Source organism: Pteropus alecto, unplaced genomic scaffold (genome assembly GCF_000325575.1).
Source record: "Pteropus alecto unplaced genomic scaffold, ASM32557v1 scaffold98, whole genome shotgun sequence".
NCBI lineage: Eukaryota > Metazoa > Chordata > Mammalia > Chiroptera > Pteropodidae > Pteropus > Pteropus alecto.
Window position 1 is genome coordinate 18,137,061 of NW_006443570.1, and position 17,023 is coordinate 18,154,083.

At 33.0% G+C, this 17,023-nt stretch overlaps 2 protein-coding genes across 4 annotated transcripts in view; one reads left to right on the forward strand and one right to left on the reverse strand.

The window, feature by feature from the left end:
- The window catches only part of CRLF3 (cytokine receptor like factor 3), a 30,558-nt gene extending 28,668 nt beyond the window's left edge, over nucleotides 1-1,890 (forward strand). Inside the window, exon 8 of the mRNA XM_006924979.2 lies at nucleotides 454-1,890. Coding sequence (XP_006925041.1) covers nucleotides 454-710 — 257 coding nt within the window. The 3' untranslated portion in view covers nucleotides 711-1,890. The remainder of the gene's footprint in view (nucleotides 1-453) is intronic.
- Nucleotides 1,891-8,498: 6,608 nt separating this feature from the next.
- The window catches only part of SUZ12 (SUZ12, polycomb repressive complex 2 subunit), a 37,198-nt gene continuing 28,673 nt past the window's right edge, over nucleotides 8,499-17,023 (reverse strand). For all 3 annotated transcript variants that reach the window (XM_025041571.1, XM_025041570.1, XM_025041569.1), the window contains 7 exons: nucleotides 16,552-16,729; nucleotides 15,000-15,091; nucleotides 14,652-14,795; nucleotides 14,023-14,180; nucleotides 13,430-13,628; nucleotides 12,907-12,986; nucleotides 8,499-10,828 (listed from right to left, as the gene is read on the reverse strand). In XM_025041571.1, coding sequence (XP_024897339.1) covers nucleotides 10,483-10,828; nucleotides 12,907-12,986; nucleotides 13,430-13,628; nucleotides 14,023-14,180; nucleotides 14,652-14,795; nucleotides 15,000-15,091; nucleotides 16,552-16,729 — 1,197 coding nt within the window. In that variant the 3' untranslated portion in view covers nucleotides 8,499-10,482. The remainder of the gene's footprint in view (nucleotides 10,829-12,906; nucleotides 12,987-13,429; nucleotides 13,629-14,022; nucleotides 14,181-14,651; nucleotides 14,796-14,999; nucleotides 15,092-16,551; nucleotides 16,730-17,023) is intronic.

The following is a 17,023-nucleotide window of genomic DNA, read 5'->3' on the forward strand; positions in this document are numbered from 1 at the left end:
ATCTCTAGTGTTGTTTGGTTCCTTACTCCATAGTAATTATACTTTCAAGTCACTGTACAAGACATGTTAATATTTTGTGGTGTGGGTCAAGCAGTAGGTAGAACATGATTGTTTATTCCGTGTGAAACAGTCTTGCTATTCCACAGGATGTAACTGTGTAACAGAGTCAAGTTTCTTTTGATGCCATCCATATGGGGAACTCATAGTCTCTATTCTAAAAGAGTAGAACTCCGGGCCAGAACTCTAAAGTGTCATTAAAGCTTTATCTTTTTCTTCTGCCTTGAGGATGGGGGTTAATTAACATATTCACATGTATTATCTTTGACTAGTTGGCATTCCAAAATGTTTTCTTTATCTGAATTAGGAAATTAGCTGTGTTACCAATAATCTAGAATCTGTTTTAATTCTTAGTTATTGCTCACAAGTAAATGACTCTTTACCTTAACATTTTAGGTGCAGTTTTTGTAAATGGAAAAGAAATGACTAATCAGTTGCCCGCCGTTACTTCTGGGTCCACTGTCACATTTGACATTGAAGCTGTGACTCTAGGATCCACCAATAATAACGAAGGTGGAAACTTCAAGCTTCGAGTAACTATTAGCTCAAATAACAGAGAAGTGGTTTTTGATTGGTTACTCGATCAATCTTGTGGTTCTCTTTACTTTGGATGCTCATTTTTCTATCCTGGATGGAAAGTGTTGGTGTTCTAGATTTTTGGATAATTGGCTTTGGTTTGCAGGGTTTTAATGTAGCTATCCTCAGCCCAATTTAGTTGTAATTGTTAAATAAAAATTGTTAGATTCATCTCTCATGTTAGTCATTGGAAATGGAAATGTTTACTGGATTTATCTTGGAATATTTTAGCAATGAAACTTGAATATTGTGGACAAAACCATAATGCAGTCAATTTTATTTTTAGCAGTGTTAATTAAAATATCACATCACAATAAAAATCAAATTGGCTTTTAAAATATGAGGATACAGAAAGCCCTATGCCCTTCCACTGTACTTTTTTTTAAAGTTGGTTATTTGAACAGAAAAACTTAACATAATGTTTTATTAAATACTCATCTTTTAAGGATCCAAGGCCATATAAGACTTTAGTATACAACAGTAGACCAGATAGAAGCCAGAGTTTTGTAATACACATTCACTTGTGTGCTTTCCACATGAGTGTTGAATATGTTCTCCATATTCAGATATTTGTAAGCAGTATTGAATTTTATCTCATGTTCAGTAATCTTTAAGTACCAAAAGCATGGTAATTTTTGCATTTTAAAAAAATTACTGAGCAAATGTCTACAATAAGCAAAGCATTTTCTTTTGCTCTTGCAGTTTGATTCACGATAGAGGATTTTTACAGGGTAAAACTACTTATGGAAGTAGTATACGCAGCAGTATTAGCCATTTCACATGTATGGAATATGTACATGTGCATATCCAGCTGCAGTGATATGCATGTTACTATTCATATGGTATGAGCTGCAGTCCAGTTTAGTGTCAGTTTTATAAACGGTCTTTTAGTGGACCAAATATAAGGTAAATACTTGACCTACTTTTTTTTGAAACTTAAATTTGTGTAAAATATTTATTTGAAGGACTTACTTAGTATGTAAAAATGATTATCTTAACTTGCTATATATCAGCTACAGATTTTTTTGTCTTTTTTTTTTTTTTTCATTTTTAACAGTGGAAAAGTGGAAAAGCAAGTTTGATACTTTTGTAAGATAATTTATTTGGGAATTCAAACTCCCCGTTAGACAATCATGACCTTTTTCCCTTGCCTTTTTTATATATAAGTCGTCTTTCACTTGTTTAGTGGTAAGATATGCTAGAATGTAGATGCCTTGTCCAGCTGTCTGAAACCAAATAAAAAAACTAAAAGTTAAACGTGTGTATTTTTTTCTTCCGTGAAATTTGAGGAATCCAATTTTAATCTTTAGAGAGAGAAAAGGGTTTCTTCTGGCTCCAGTCTTTTTAATTCAGATATCATTGTAACTTGTGAAAAGTTACTTAGACTTGTATTCTGTGTATCTGATACCGAGTATAGTGGCCAACACATAACACATGCACAATAAATGTTTGACTGAATATAGATATTTTCTCCAGAATGGCTTCATCTCATTTCCTTCATTTAGTTAATATTTATTGAACATCTTTCTTACCCTTGAAAGGAGAATGGCATCTTAAATTTATACCTCTACAGTGTGCTTTTTCATAGACGTGACTTAAACCTAACTTAGTTGTAGACAGGAGTGGATTTTACTATTTTGAACTCTGAAACTAGATATTTTTTTTCTTGAACTAAGAACTGAGATTTTGGTAAAATCCAACTCATTCTGTTTGAACAGATAAAAAACAGTATTCCAAATGTGTTTGGAGGGACGAGAGTTTGATAGTAAGAATTGATATTTATTGAGCCCCTACTATGTACCAGGCACATTGCTAAATTTTCAAAATATATTCATTATCTTATTTAATCCATATATTGTACTAATAATACTGTTATTACTGCTTTTTCTACTTTATAGATGAGAAAATATAGGGTCAAAAAGATGTATACTAATTTGTTTAAGGTCATGACGAATAACTAGTCTGGTTAGGACTGTAGCCCAAATCTGTTTCACTCTGGAGCCAGAGCTCTTAACCATTATGCTCCTGAGAGGAGTGGACACTGAGGAGAAAGCCCCAGGTGTAGATAATAATCAAACATGGGATAAGTGGTAGAAATTGCAGAGTAGCACTGAGGAAGGACTGAATCTACCTGAAGATCTCAGTGAGCAAAGTGAATCTTAAAGATGAGTAGAAATTTGATAAGCTCAGAACTGACATTTGAAGCAGAAGAGAAGGAATTTGCAGTCATGATGGAGGTAAGAAGAGTGTGCATTAGGGCATCCTCGAATATCATGGTGGTGGTAGAAGTATATGAGAATGCAGTAAACGTCTAAGGAGTGCAGAGAAGTTGCATTTCTATTTTTTGAAACTGCCAAACTGATTTTCAGGGGGGCTGTACCGCTTTTACATTCTCTCTAGCAATGTATTGGGTCTTTCTCAGTATTGGTTGTCACTGTTTTTAATTTTAGCCTTTTTGATAAATGCGTGGTGATATTTCACTGTGGTTTTAATTTGCATTTCTCTAATGGCTAATGATATTAAACATCTTTTCATGTTTATTCGCCATCAATTAATCCTCTTCAGTGAATTTACTCATTTTCTAAGTGGATTGTTTATTGTTAAGCTTTAATAGTTCTTTATGTAGTCTAGATACTAGTGCATTGTTGGGTATGTGGTTTGGAAATATCTTGTCGGTAACTTTTATCCCATTACCAGGCTGCTTCCCAGAATAAAAGTTTTAATTTCGATGTTCAATATATTAATTTTAACTTTTATGGATTGGGCTTTTGGTGTCAAGTTTAAGTAGAACTCTGTTTAGCCCTAGATCCCAAAGATTTTTTTTTCCTGAAAGTTTTATAGTTTAATATTTTAAGTCTGTGATCCATTTTGATTTTTTTGTATAGAGGTTTGAGACTTAGGTTAAGGTTCATTTGGGAACATATCTGTTCATATCGATGTCCAGTTGCTTCAGCACCATTTGCAGCAAAGGCTATCTTTCCTCCATTGAATGGCTTTTGCACCTTTGTCAAAAATCAGCTGGATATATTTGTATAGGTCTAATTCTGGGTTCTCTGTTCTTTTTATGGGTCTGTCTCTTCTGGCATTACCACACAGTATGATTACTAAGATATATGTTTTAAATCAGACTGATTTCTCTTTCATCTTTTTCAAAATCATTTTAGCTATTCCAATTCCGTTGTCTTTCCATGTCGATTATAGCATAATCTTTTCCAAAAATCTTGCTGAGTTAATAGAAAATTGTGTTGAACCTGCATATCAATTTGGGAAGAGTTGACATCTTTACTATGTTGAGTTTCCAATCCATGAACACAGTAGTATGTCTCTCCTATTTAGACCTTTGATTTCATCAGCATTTTATAGTTTCCAGCATTCAAGGTCTGCATTTTTTGTTACATTGACACCTAAGTATTTTTAGTGATCATAAATGGTATTGTATTTTTAATTCTGGTTTCCACATGCTCATCTCTTATACAATCAATCTGTATATTTTGTATCCTGCCAAATTGATAAACTCAATCCCCCTACCTCCTTTGATATTTCTTCTTTGATCCAAGTATTTTCTAGAAATGTGTTTAGTTTCTGAGTGTATTTGGTGATTTTCCTGTTATCTGTTATTTCTAGTTTTATTATAGTCAAAGAATATACTCTGTATGAAATTGTTTCAAATTTGTGAGGTTTGTTTTATGTCCCAGGATATAAGCAATCTTGGTATATGTTCTGTGGTCACTTGAAAAGCTGTATTCTGCCATTAATGGGTGGAATGTTTTATAAATGTAAATGATCCTGTTGGTTGATGGTGTCGCAGTTTTATTATATCCTTATTTTGTCTAGTTGCCCTATTCTTGAGAGGGGAATGTTGAAGTCTCCAATTAGAATTGTAGATTTGTCTGTTCTTTTAGTTCTATCCGTTTTTGACTCAGCTTTTGCAGCTCTTATGAATACACATTTCAGGTTTCTGTATCTTAGTGAATTGACCATTTTATCATAATGTCCCTGTTTCTGGTAATTTTCTTGGCTCCAAAGTCTACTTTATCTGATATTAATATAGCCTCTCCTTCATTCCTGATTGTTTACATGATGTATATTTTTCTATCCTTTTTTAACTTGTCTATATCATTATATTTGGAGTTTCTTGTAGACATCATATAGTTGGGTCATGGTTTTGTTATCGTTTTGTTTAATTTACTGTCAGTTTTATTTGGTCTAATCTATTGATATATAATGTTGTTAATGATATGTTAGGGCTTAAGTCTACCATTTTTTGTTTCCCGTTCTTTGGTTTTCATTTGCTTTCCTTTTTCTGCATTCTTCTCTTTGTATAGTTTAGTAGTTCTAGATATTGCTATATATGTATATTCACATATATGTACATATACACATATACATATATACATTGTATATATTCATTTGTGTATTAAGTATATTACATGTTTTGTGTGTGTGTGTGTGTGTGTGTGTATACATATACATACATACATACATATAACTTATCCGTTGTATCTTTTTGGTGTATTGGTGTCATTTTAGCGTTCAAGTGAAATACAGAATCCCTACCTTTCTTTATTCTTCCCTCATTTACAACATAATCTTTCTTAAAATTTTTTCTACCACAGATTTAGAACCAAATCAGACAATAACTTTTGCTTCAACCATCAAATATTTTAGAAAACTTGAGGAAAGCCTGTATTTACCTACATTCTGCTTACCATGTTGTCTTCCTTCATCATGTTCCCAGATTCCTTCTTGTATCGTTTCCTTTTTTACCGAACTTCATTTAGCTAGTCTTTTAAAATGTCTGCTGGCAAAAAATTTAAATTTCTTTCATCTGAGAATGTCTTGATTTTCCTCTTCATTCTGAAGGATATTTTCACTCAGTATAGGATTCAGGGTATACAATTCTTTTCTTTCAGTACATGAAAAATATCATGCTACTTCCCATGGTTTCTGATGAAAAATCTATCATTATAATTGTTTTTCCTACTTGTAGGTAGTATCATTTTTCATTGCTTTCTCTTGCTATATATATTTAGTTTTCGGAAATTTAATGTTAATATAGCTTTGCATTGATTTTTTGGGGGTTAGCTTTTTTAATCTTTTGGATTGATGTCTCTTGCCCAACTTGGGAAGATTACAGTCATTGTCAAGTACTTTTTTCAGTCCTGCCCCTTTTCCATTCCTTCTGGGACTCTAATGACACAAATTTTATATCTTTTGTATAGTCCCACTGATTCCTGAGGTTTTGTTCATTTTCTTGTCTTTTCTGTGTTGTTCAGATTAGGTTGTTCTTACAGTTCACTAATTCTTTCCTCTGTCACCTCCATTCTACTGTTGGGTCCATTTACAGAGCTTTTCGTTATTTTGGTTATTGTATTTTCACTTCTAAAATGTCCATTTGGCTCTTCTTTAGATCTCTATTTCTCTGCTGAGACTCTGTATTTGCTGAGGCTATTCATTTTCTCATCTGTTTCAAGTGTGTTCATTATTGCTCACTGAAACATTTTTATCATGGTTGCTGTGATGGTTAGTCTTGTGTCTACTTGACTGGGCCAAAGGACAAAGGATGTCTAGGTGGGTAAACATTATTTCTGGGTGTGCCTGTGAGGGTGTTTCCGGAAGAGATTAGCATTTGAATTGACTAAAACAGATGGCCCTCCTCAATGTGGGTATCATCCAATCTGTTGAGGGCTGAATAAAGTAAAAAGTTGGAAGAAGGTTGAATTCATTCTCTGCCTGTTGAGCTTGGACATGGATCTTTTGGCCATCTACACTGCTGGTCCTAGGACCTTTAGATCTGGCCTGGAATCTACACCGTTGGCTCTCATCTCATCAAATTCCACCACTGGCTTTCCTGGGTTCCTGCCTTGCAGACAGATCATGGGACTTCTCAGGCTCCCTAATCTTATATTGGTTGTTTTTCTAGAGAAAACTAATACAGCTGTTTTAGAATCTTTATCAGATAATTTGCTATCTGTGTTGTCTTCATTCGAGATCTTCCTAGTGCTTCGTATGATGAATGGTTTTCTACTGAAATGTATTTTTGTCACGAGACTGGATTTTATTTAAACCTGTCAGCTGGCTTTTTGACATCACTCCAGCAGATTGAGAGGAGGGGCCTGCCTCATTATTGCCAAGTGGAAGTAGACTTGTAGCTCCCACTCAGCCTCCATTGACAGCCAAGAGCATACTCATTACTGTGGCATTGACACAGGAGTTCTGACTCCCTATAATCTCTACTGACACTGCGTTTGGAGTTGCCCCACCACTTTCAAAAGTGAAAGTCTTGACTCCTCACCAGACTTTTTCTGAACCACCTCATTAGAGATGGGGAGAGGTACCTCATTACTGCTAGTGGGGTTAGAAGTACAGATTCCTGTCACCACAGGGTAGGGGTCCTTATCCCTGCCTGGTGGGGTGAAAGTCCTGTCTCCCTACTTGGCCTGTAGGATAAATTCCTAAAGATGGAATTGTTAGGGGAAAGGTTGAATGCACTGTGATTTTACTAGGAAGTACTAGATTGCTCTCTCCCCAACTGTCTTGAGTGCCCATTTCTCGACAACAGTATTAGCAAACTTTCATCTTTAGCAAGCTAAATCCATCTGTTCTTGATCTCATTCCTTTTTTCTGGTAATTTGTCTATCTTTGGTCTTCTGTCTCTTCTAATCTATAATCATGTTCAACCTTCCCATCAATTCTCTCCAAAACTCTTCCTTTGCCTCACTCTTGCCCTGGCCCCATTTTTCGCATACTCTGTGATAAATTTCTCCAACTCACTTTCCATTTAATCAACTCATTAAACCTGTTTTCTATCACTTACCTCCTTTGAAATTGCCCTTTTATTCATTTTGTTACGGATTGCTTCTGAAATTCCTCTCGACTTCATCACTGTTTATTAGTGCACATTCATTCTTTTATACTGCAACACCAACAGTTATTTCTTGGGCACTTCAGGCAATGTTCTAGCAGTTGGATATTTTACCTGCACTATTACAATACCATTCTAGTGATTCTTACTATGTAGAACTTCTCCCCTCCCAAATTCTTATAAGCTGTTGCTCACCTAAAACACAAAATTGGTTTGTGTCATATCTGTGCAGTAAATCTCTTAAGTACTTCCTACTACCCCAAATCCAAACTTTTAGCATGGCACATAAAGCCCTCATCATGTCACCAAATATCTGAGCACCAACTAAGACCACTATGCAGTACTATGGTCAGTCAGATGGAATCAAATGCTTAAAAGAAATGCACATAGTGAGCTTTGGAAAAAAAGGCACACAGCTCAAAGAACACACAGCAACATGTGTACGTGCAACATGGTATTAATAGTAAATAAAGCAAAAACAGCTGCATTGTCAACTCTTCTGTTGTTTCTCCCAACTCTTCTCGAGTTAACTTCAACTACTGACCTCATAGCATATAATATAGTATATAATTTTATTATATATTTTACTTTATCATTTGTAACCCACTGTAATCTGAGCTTTTTGAAAGCCAAGATAAATTCTTTTCCATTAAAAAAATGAAAAATCCAGAACCAAAAATGGTAACTATAAACTAATATTGACATAACTCTGAACTATAAACTTAAAATATATCTATGTATTACTATAAATAACATGCTAGTTGAAATTGATGCTCCTAAAATTAAAAGCAGGTTTCACATTCACTTTTATCTTAATTTTTTCTTTTTTTTGGCTTAAACAGCAGATATTTCTTACAGTTCTCAAGGCTGGGAAGTCCTTTCTTAATTCTTATTAGCTCTGACCGATGGGTGTAGTTCTGGATCCTTATTATCCTAGATAGGCCAAAGATTCAGTGCACATTGTTAACAATGCATAAAAGAAAAAAAAAAACAATACAGCTTTTATATTATTGAACTTTATGTACAAAATCATTTGATTTCAAATAAACATTTAATGTAAAAACAAACGTTCTTTTAAACTGAATTTTTTTTTTTTACATCTACTGTACCATTCAAATGCTTTATCATCTTAACATGATTTCTTCAAAATCTCTTATCAAGGGTACATATAGAAAAGCATTTTTTTTTTATAAATAGAAACAAAGGGATTTTTTTCAGCTTTTATTATAAGATGACATAAAAAGTTTACTCGACAGAAGTAATTTCATTACTATTTGGGGGAGGGAATCACCAACTTTTTGTGCAAACAATGCTAGCCTTCTTTTAAGCATTAAGAGCATAACTGCTTAAGAAATGACATAAGCAATAATTCTACACCTACTTCTCCCCTAAAATAATCTATTTTTTTTTTTTTACATATGTGCACAGCTTTAGCAAATTAAAGCCCGAGAGAAATGCTCAAGATCCACTATCCAGAGGCATGATCAGAGTTTACTATAACTCATCATTTGGAGAGCTTACCAATCAAGGAGTCTGTAATGAAAAGCTGCAGTTTCCCTCTTTCCTATTTTTTTAACACAAAAATCAATGACTAAGAACTTAATACTGGATGACAAATCACATCCACACTATTAGTTAAATAGCCTCACAGTTAAACACATCTTAAAGACCAATCAAATCAGTATTTACATTTTATAAATTTCTGAAGACACCATTAGAAAGCTTATATATCCCTTCATTAAACAAAATAGGGAACTGCATCTGATGGTGGTGGAATGAAATAAAAAAATTAAAAATACCTGTATTTACAGCAGCATTGATCCTTTATAAATAAAGAATATGAAAATGCAATTATCTTTAAGGATAATAAAAAATTGAGGTGATGTTAACCACAGTGCTTGGAGTTGGAATAAAAATCTATTGGTGCTTATTAATGTGCCAGTAGTGAAACCACTTTCTGTTGGAGACGATCCAACTGCAAATATGTGTATAAAACACATATAACACAGGGCAAAATTGCTCAAAACAATTCAAGTCAGCTTATCTGTATTGGATATTCTAATCGTGAAATACATTACAAAGACATCCTTGCAAACAAAAAGAAATTATAACATTTTCTGGTTCATTTTTATAGAACATTTCCTCCCCTGAAAGTGGCATCTTAAAAATCTCAAACTTGTTCTTCCCTTGGTTTACAATCGTAATGAAAAGATGTGGACAGCTTACTTTTCCATGTGCTTTCCTAATTGGGGGGGAAAAAAAACCCAAAACAGCAAAATGTTCAAGTTTAAAACATACTGGGTGAGCAATGCACTAAAATTATCCACATAAATGGTAAGTAACCTTATAAACCAACATGTCATTTCATTGTTGAATGTGAGAAATTAATTTCTTCTCAAACAGGCATAAGATGAAGTGCTATTTTAAAATTGTAAAATGAACTTATGCAATGCAAAACGTTGTAATTTTTGATTTCAAATTGATAAATGATTTCAAAAGGATCAAGGTATGACTAAATAGTAATGCAACATAATTTCACAAAAATCTTCAATTTTAAAAAAAGGGAATCACATTCCAATTTTCCCTCCCCAAGAAAATGTCTCACAATTACAAAGTAGAAAAACAGCCAGTCACAAATGCAAAAAACATTATAATTTAAATATATGAAATAATTTCAAAATTATCAATTTAATATATTTCATAAGACAATTGTTGAAGTTAAAAACACTTTCTTTGAAGTATTGCTTTTCATGCTCAAACAAGAGAATGTTTTAATGACATCAATAAAACTGATATACATATAATGCTGCATAATGACGTGAAGTAGAACCCTGATACAAATATCCTTATTGAAATCATTTACTTCATCTAACAGTGCCTGTTTGGAATCTATGATTAAAAAAACATAAGCAAAACTCTTCCTAGAGACTGAATTCCCTAAAATGCAATTTCAGTGTTTGTCCGTAACATGGGGTTAGGCCTTTTCAGAGTTTTTGTTTTTTGCTCTGTTTTGAAACCCCTGAGACACTATCTGTTTCCAAAGCTTTCTCTTTTGAGTTAATTTCACTAAATCCATTTGCTGTCCCATTTTGTTCTTCAGTAATTTCTTCATTTGCAGGGGAAGCAGATTCTCCTTTTTCTAATTTTTGCTGCATTTCACGGAGCTTGGTAACAGCTTTATCTATTGACATTATACTAATAAGATTAAAGTCATGCATGCTGACTAGATGAAGCATGAAGTTTCGACATAAATTCTTCTTAATTATTTTCTGTCCATAGTTTTCTACAAACAGCATACAGGCATGATTCATTTGATTGTCAGCAATAAACCTATTTAATAAAAACAACATAAAACATCAATAGCAATATAAAGCATTTCTATCAAATTCAACAGTGATAACCATTATAGAATGACTATTCAAATCCAGTAAATGATTTAAGAAGTAACACTACAGTGAATATGAGATTCTATCACCTGAATGATCTTACCATTTAAAAAAATTAAAGAGGTTTAAGTAACCAGAGCTAAAATAAATGTCATGTTTTTTCCTAATGAAATTACATACAGCAGTATTAAATTATTTTCTCTTGCCAGCACCACTTCCATTAACTCTCTATGAACACCCTATCCCCTTTATTCTCTCCCTTGATCTTGAGATACTTTCTTATTTCAGAAGCAGTGTTTCTTTACATTTTCAGTTCATGGTAAACCTCTGAAAAAATGAAGATGTCACAACAAATGTGGTACAGTGTGGTTGTTTGGCACAAACTATGAATAAGGTGCATTTAAAATAAATAATAAATAAAATAAATTTGAGAGAACTAAATTTAACCAAATAGAATGGCAACTCAGTTATGCACTAGAACAGAGTTCAACAGAGTACAAGGGACTTGATTGCGGATTTTAAAAAATCCCAATAGTTCACCCAACTTCCTACCACTTTTGTCAGTATACAATGAACCCCAATAGGTTGTTGTGTTAACAGATTAAGATCAAGGAATTAAAACGGAACTCAAAAACTAAAAATAAACAAATAAAAATAAAAAATAAAACAGAACTCAGACAGTATAATTTGACTAAAATTCTATCTTGAAACTGGCATGTCAGGACAAAAGTAAAAAGATTTAGACCAGCCTCCACATACATAAATTATTCATAAATGATTCCCCCGAGATAGGGGACCAAACATTTTCTGTAAAAGGCTAGAAAGTAAATATTTAAGAGTGTGCAAGCCATATGTAATCTGTCATCTTCCCTTTTTCTTTTAAAAAATTTTTTCAATTACAGTGAACAAACAATATATTAGTTTCAGGTGTACAACAGTGATTAGACATATAACTTATGAAGTGATCACCCCGATTCTAGTACCCATTTGACACCATACAAAATTATTACAATGTTATTGACTATACACCCTATGCTGTGCTTTACATCCCTATAACTGTTTTTATAACTGGTAATCTGTACATCTTAATCCCTAACCCTTTTTCACCCATCTCCCCAACCCCGCTCCCATCTGGCAACCATCTAAATGTTCTCTGTATCTATGAGTTTGTTTTCCTTATTTTGTTTTTCAGATTCCACATATAAGTGAAATCATATGGTATTTGTAGTTTTTACAACCCACTGAAAATGTGAAGACTATTCTTAGCTCATAGTATACAAAAAAGGCCATGGGCGATGCACCCAGACATCTGGACTAGAACTTATGTACCAACAACACTTCTCCCAGCCCAGAGTAAAGAAACAAAAGTTTCCCATTTATTTCACTTATCTATAAATGAAAAAAACTTTGGAAGCTTGTGCTATAGATGAAAGCCTTAAATGAGGATCTAATAATAATGAAGGTAGAGAAGAAAAATGTGTGTACTGACAGGTAAATAGTTCACACAGGGAAGGAGGCAGATCTGCAGGAAAAACAATGCTTTGGAATATACTTTTAGCCACAAAGGTATGAGAAATAAGGATTGTTCTACCTTTGCCCTCTATGAAATGGTAATAAAAAAATCATAAAAGCCACTTATATTTTATTCTGCATAATTTAGCAATTTTTAAAAATTATGGTAATAACTGTGGTAAGTAATTTTCAGGATTTCCTGGAATGTAGCTCATGGCATATTATTTTTGTATTCCCCAGCAATATAAGGAATGAAAATTGGGTCATTAAAAAAAAGGGACACGTTAAAAATAAAAACCTGTTTTTAGAGCTAGTGCCTTCCTTATACAATCTTTGAGGATCACCATTTTCCTTTACGCAGTTATAATACTTTGGATCAGGGTAAAATTTCAGACATGTTATATCTAAATTAACAGAATTTTATATAAGAATCTAACCCAGGTAGATTTATAGAATATGAAGCAGCAAAGCGGATATAAAATAGAATATTTGAATTTAGAAATACCCTACCCATGCTTCATGACATGGAGATTCCATAGTTTCATCACTTCTTTCTCTCCTTCATTAACATCAGAAAATTCCTCAATTTGCTGAAAAAGAAAAAAGAAAAAAACCTATTAAATGCAGAATAAATATTATTGGTATTTCTAAGAAAAACTTGAGAATGTCAAAAATGGAATTTTTTGACTAAAAATATTATGACTTATACAGCAAAGTAGAAACGTTTCTTAAAAACTTCTAGTAGCAGTCATTTTAAAAGGAGTTCCTAAGTTATGAAATAGTTACCTATGAATAAAATGGAAAAAAAAAAACACTATAAAGTCACAAGAAAATCTGTGTTTCTTTACTTGGTAACTGTTTAAATCACACAATTATAAAAATTGTGGATTCCTGAATTCTTTAATTTAGAAAAAGCTCCTTTACACTAAGCCAAAAGTTTAATTCATATTAAACAATTAGTTTTCAAACAAAAATCATTTAATCATAACATTCTAAAATCATTGTCAATAGTGATGATGATAATAATAATTACTGTAATGGTTTTTTCTCTTAGCCATTCAGGATCTTTTTCATCTTCACTATCTACTTCCATTTCCTGTGGACGGAGAGGTAAACAAGTATCACTATGAAAATACAGGCGATTGTGTCCACTACTGTATGTTCGTTGTTGTTCCACTTCTCCATCTTCAGATTCAAGAAATTCAGACATGCTTGCTTTTGTTCGTTTTGGCCTAATGTAAAGAAATGTTGATATAATACTAAATGACAGGGATAGGGCTCTTTATACTGCACACCACCCAAACAGATTACCTTCTTTTCTTATGGGTTTCTAGCTAGGTGTGAACACAGCAACCTCCACTAGAATTCTTTAATCCCCCTAACCACTACAGCCATAGTGACATTAACATTTAAAACACAGGAAAAAAGCTGTAAGGAGGAAGTGAGAAAACCGTGTAGAAATAGGAGCTGAGGAAGGTTATAAAGCAGTATACCATCCCCGAGGCTTAGCCAGTATTGAAATGATGATTCCCACCTAAATACTATCTTTTGTCTGGCTCCCCTTTGTTCCTCTATCATCAATAAAAGTCAGAGAAAAAACTTTTGTTCTATGACCTTTTTACCTACCTGCACACAAGAATGTGTGTGATAGGTGTTCTCTTTACTGGTCCATTGCGACTAAAGGCAAATCCAGGTTGGCGATGAATATCCTGAGGATTTCCTGCATAGGAGCCATCATAACATTCGTTGATAGAAACATCTATCCTAGCACCTTTTGGATGATACTGTAACAAAAATGCCAAGGCGTTTAGAAAAAGAAAATATTACTTATTCTACCCTAAATATCTATCCCTCATTTTCAATTAATTTAAAAAGTACTTGTGGAGGCTTTTCCTTTAGTTTTGAAAACTAAAATAAGCCAGGCATACTAGCATGGTAAACAGGAAGTCAGAGAACCTCAAAAGATGTGTTAAAATCCTGGCTATGCCATTTATTGGCTTGGTAACTTTTTAAATTATTTCTTGTCTAAGTAAGAATCAGGAAATTACCACTTAATTCAAAGAGTTGATGTGAGGATTATGTGTCACTATAGGTACACTATGTAAATGTGCATAAACTCCAAATCATTGTAATTCATGCATACAACAATCCATCAAAAGCAGAAATTTTGGTATTTTGTAAAAACTATCATTTTTGTAAGTCAATATATAATGCATGATATATTCTTGGTAAGAAAAAAATGAAAAGTTACTTACAACATAATTGAAGATAAATCTGCTATGGCAGAGTTTAAGATGCTTGAGTAAACTATAAAGTTTGCGGCAGTTCAGAGTGCACCAAGGGCAATGTAGGTCATCTCTTGCTTCAGTTTGTTGTCTTGTGTTATTGTTATAAAGGAACTTAAAAAAAAAAAAGAAGCAAACCTACAACTTAAACATCTCGAAATATTTTTTCAATATCACCTTTAAAAAGTTAAAACAATTTAAAAGAAAAATCAAGCTAGAGACATTTTTTAAAATTTAAATATCCAAAATAGTTTAGACGTAACACGAAAAACAAAGGCATTTCATGATTACTTAAAAAAAAGGGTCAGCTATGTTTACCTGATAAAATATTCTTAATTTTTGTCGATTTTCATTTGTAGTATCTTTTTCTTTTCTTGTTTGTAGATCTGTAGTCAATGATTCCTTAACAGCTGAAAATACATACTTTTATACTTAATGCAAATAATTGCTTCTAAAAAGTGAGATAATATATCTCGTGAAAACACTTAAACATGAAAAGTTTCACAGAATTCTACTTGTGGTATTTAACATAATTTTTGTTCTCATCCTCAAGTGAACAAACAACCCCCTTAATCAGCACCCCTAACCAGATATTAAGATCTTTATTGGTAGGAGCCGTACTTTTCCTTTAAAAACCACCTATGTCCTAAGTCATTATAAAAGTAACCCAAGTAAATATATGTAGTCACTGCAATGTTTTAAGCACTTTGAGGTCACAGTGTGGTTTTGCTTTGTCTTTATATTTCTAGTGCAAAGCAGTGAGCAGACATCCATTAAATGTTGGTTTAACAGAGATTCAGGAAAAAATGATTGTATTAATATCATTACAAATCCAAAAGATAATCAATCACCATTAAAATAATTTTGGTATATTTCTTCACAGACTTAAAATGTTTTCATTTTCCCTAACATAACTAATTCATACGTATAATTTTGTATAAAACTTTTTTTCTCAGTTTCTTTGAAACTTACCTATTTGATTGGTCAGAGTATTTTGAGACATGCTCAGACCATAATTTACTTGAGAAATCTTTTCTCTGACATGGCCATTTTTTATCTTTTTAATTTAACTCTTATAATGACTTGCACACAATAAACGGACATGAGTGGTAATCTCAAAGACAGCTAGCTGTCTTAAGCCTTCTGCCTTCTTTACACAAACTTAAATAAAAACACATGGATACTCTTAGGTCAAAGACAGTGTTCCTATCAGGCAGATACAAAATGAAAGACCACTGTAACCTAGACCTTAACCCAACAGAGCTAACTCCATTTATAAATGTTTTTCTTCTAAAAAATTACTGCAAAATTTAACCTGGTAAAATTCAGGTTATAACGGTCCTCTTCCAGCCCTAAAATTATAAAAACACACTGAAATACTGAATTCAGTTCTACAACATAAAGTTTTACATGAATTGTAAAAAGTATATGATCTCAAAGTCCTATAAAGCTGCAATTCCAAAATCTAAAAAGTTCTGAAAACCAATCATTTTCTCATGAGTTTGAGGCAACTTTATTTAGTGGAAAAACTTGTCCTAAATTGGCATAAGGCTATCTAGACCTCATCTGGAGTTGTTCTATATTATATGGCACATGTACCGTAAAATGCTTCTAAAATTAAAAGAAAAAAGAAAAAAATATTCCCAGACACATCTAACACAAAGATTTTGGATAAGAGACTGTTGATCTGTACTTTAACACACAAAACTTTACATTTAATGTAGGAGACCCCTAAATTATTATGGCTCATAATCTGTCTCTCTACTAACAATCTTCAAAGAATAATAATTGGAGCAAAAGACAAATGAATTAATCTAAAGCCTAAATCTTAACTCTGCAAAGCATTACTGTGATGGCGATGTTTTCTTACCAATAGTCTGAGTGGGTTTAACTGAACCAGGCTTGTTTTCTTGATGGAGACTCTCTGAATTTCTAGTGGCAAGAGGCTTGGCAATAGGAGCTGTAGATTTATCACTGGTCTCTCCTGTCCAACGAAGAGTGAACTGCAGTGTAGGTCCCTGAGAAAATGTTTCAAATGGAGGCAGCCTCTTAAAAAAAAGAAGAAAAAAAAAAAAAGGAAGAGTGAAGATTCCATATAATGAATCAAAAGAATTTGTAGAAATTAAAATAATAATAATACTGATTATAAGTTAATGTGAATTTGATTTAAATCAACAGATTTTTTTCCTTCAAAACCCAAAATGCCTACAGAGATGGCCTAGCAAGTAAATATATGGCACAACAGAGACTGCAGTATTGGAGAGCTCAGGCTGTCTAAAAAGGGGAGTCACTTATCAGCTGTAACTGATTTGCCGCCACGTGCAAACATTGGCCCAACACAG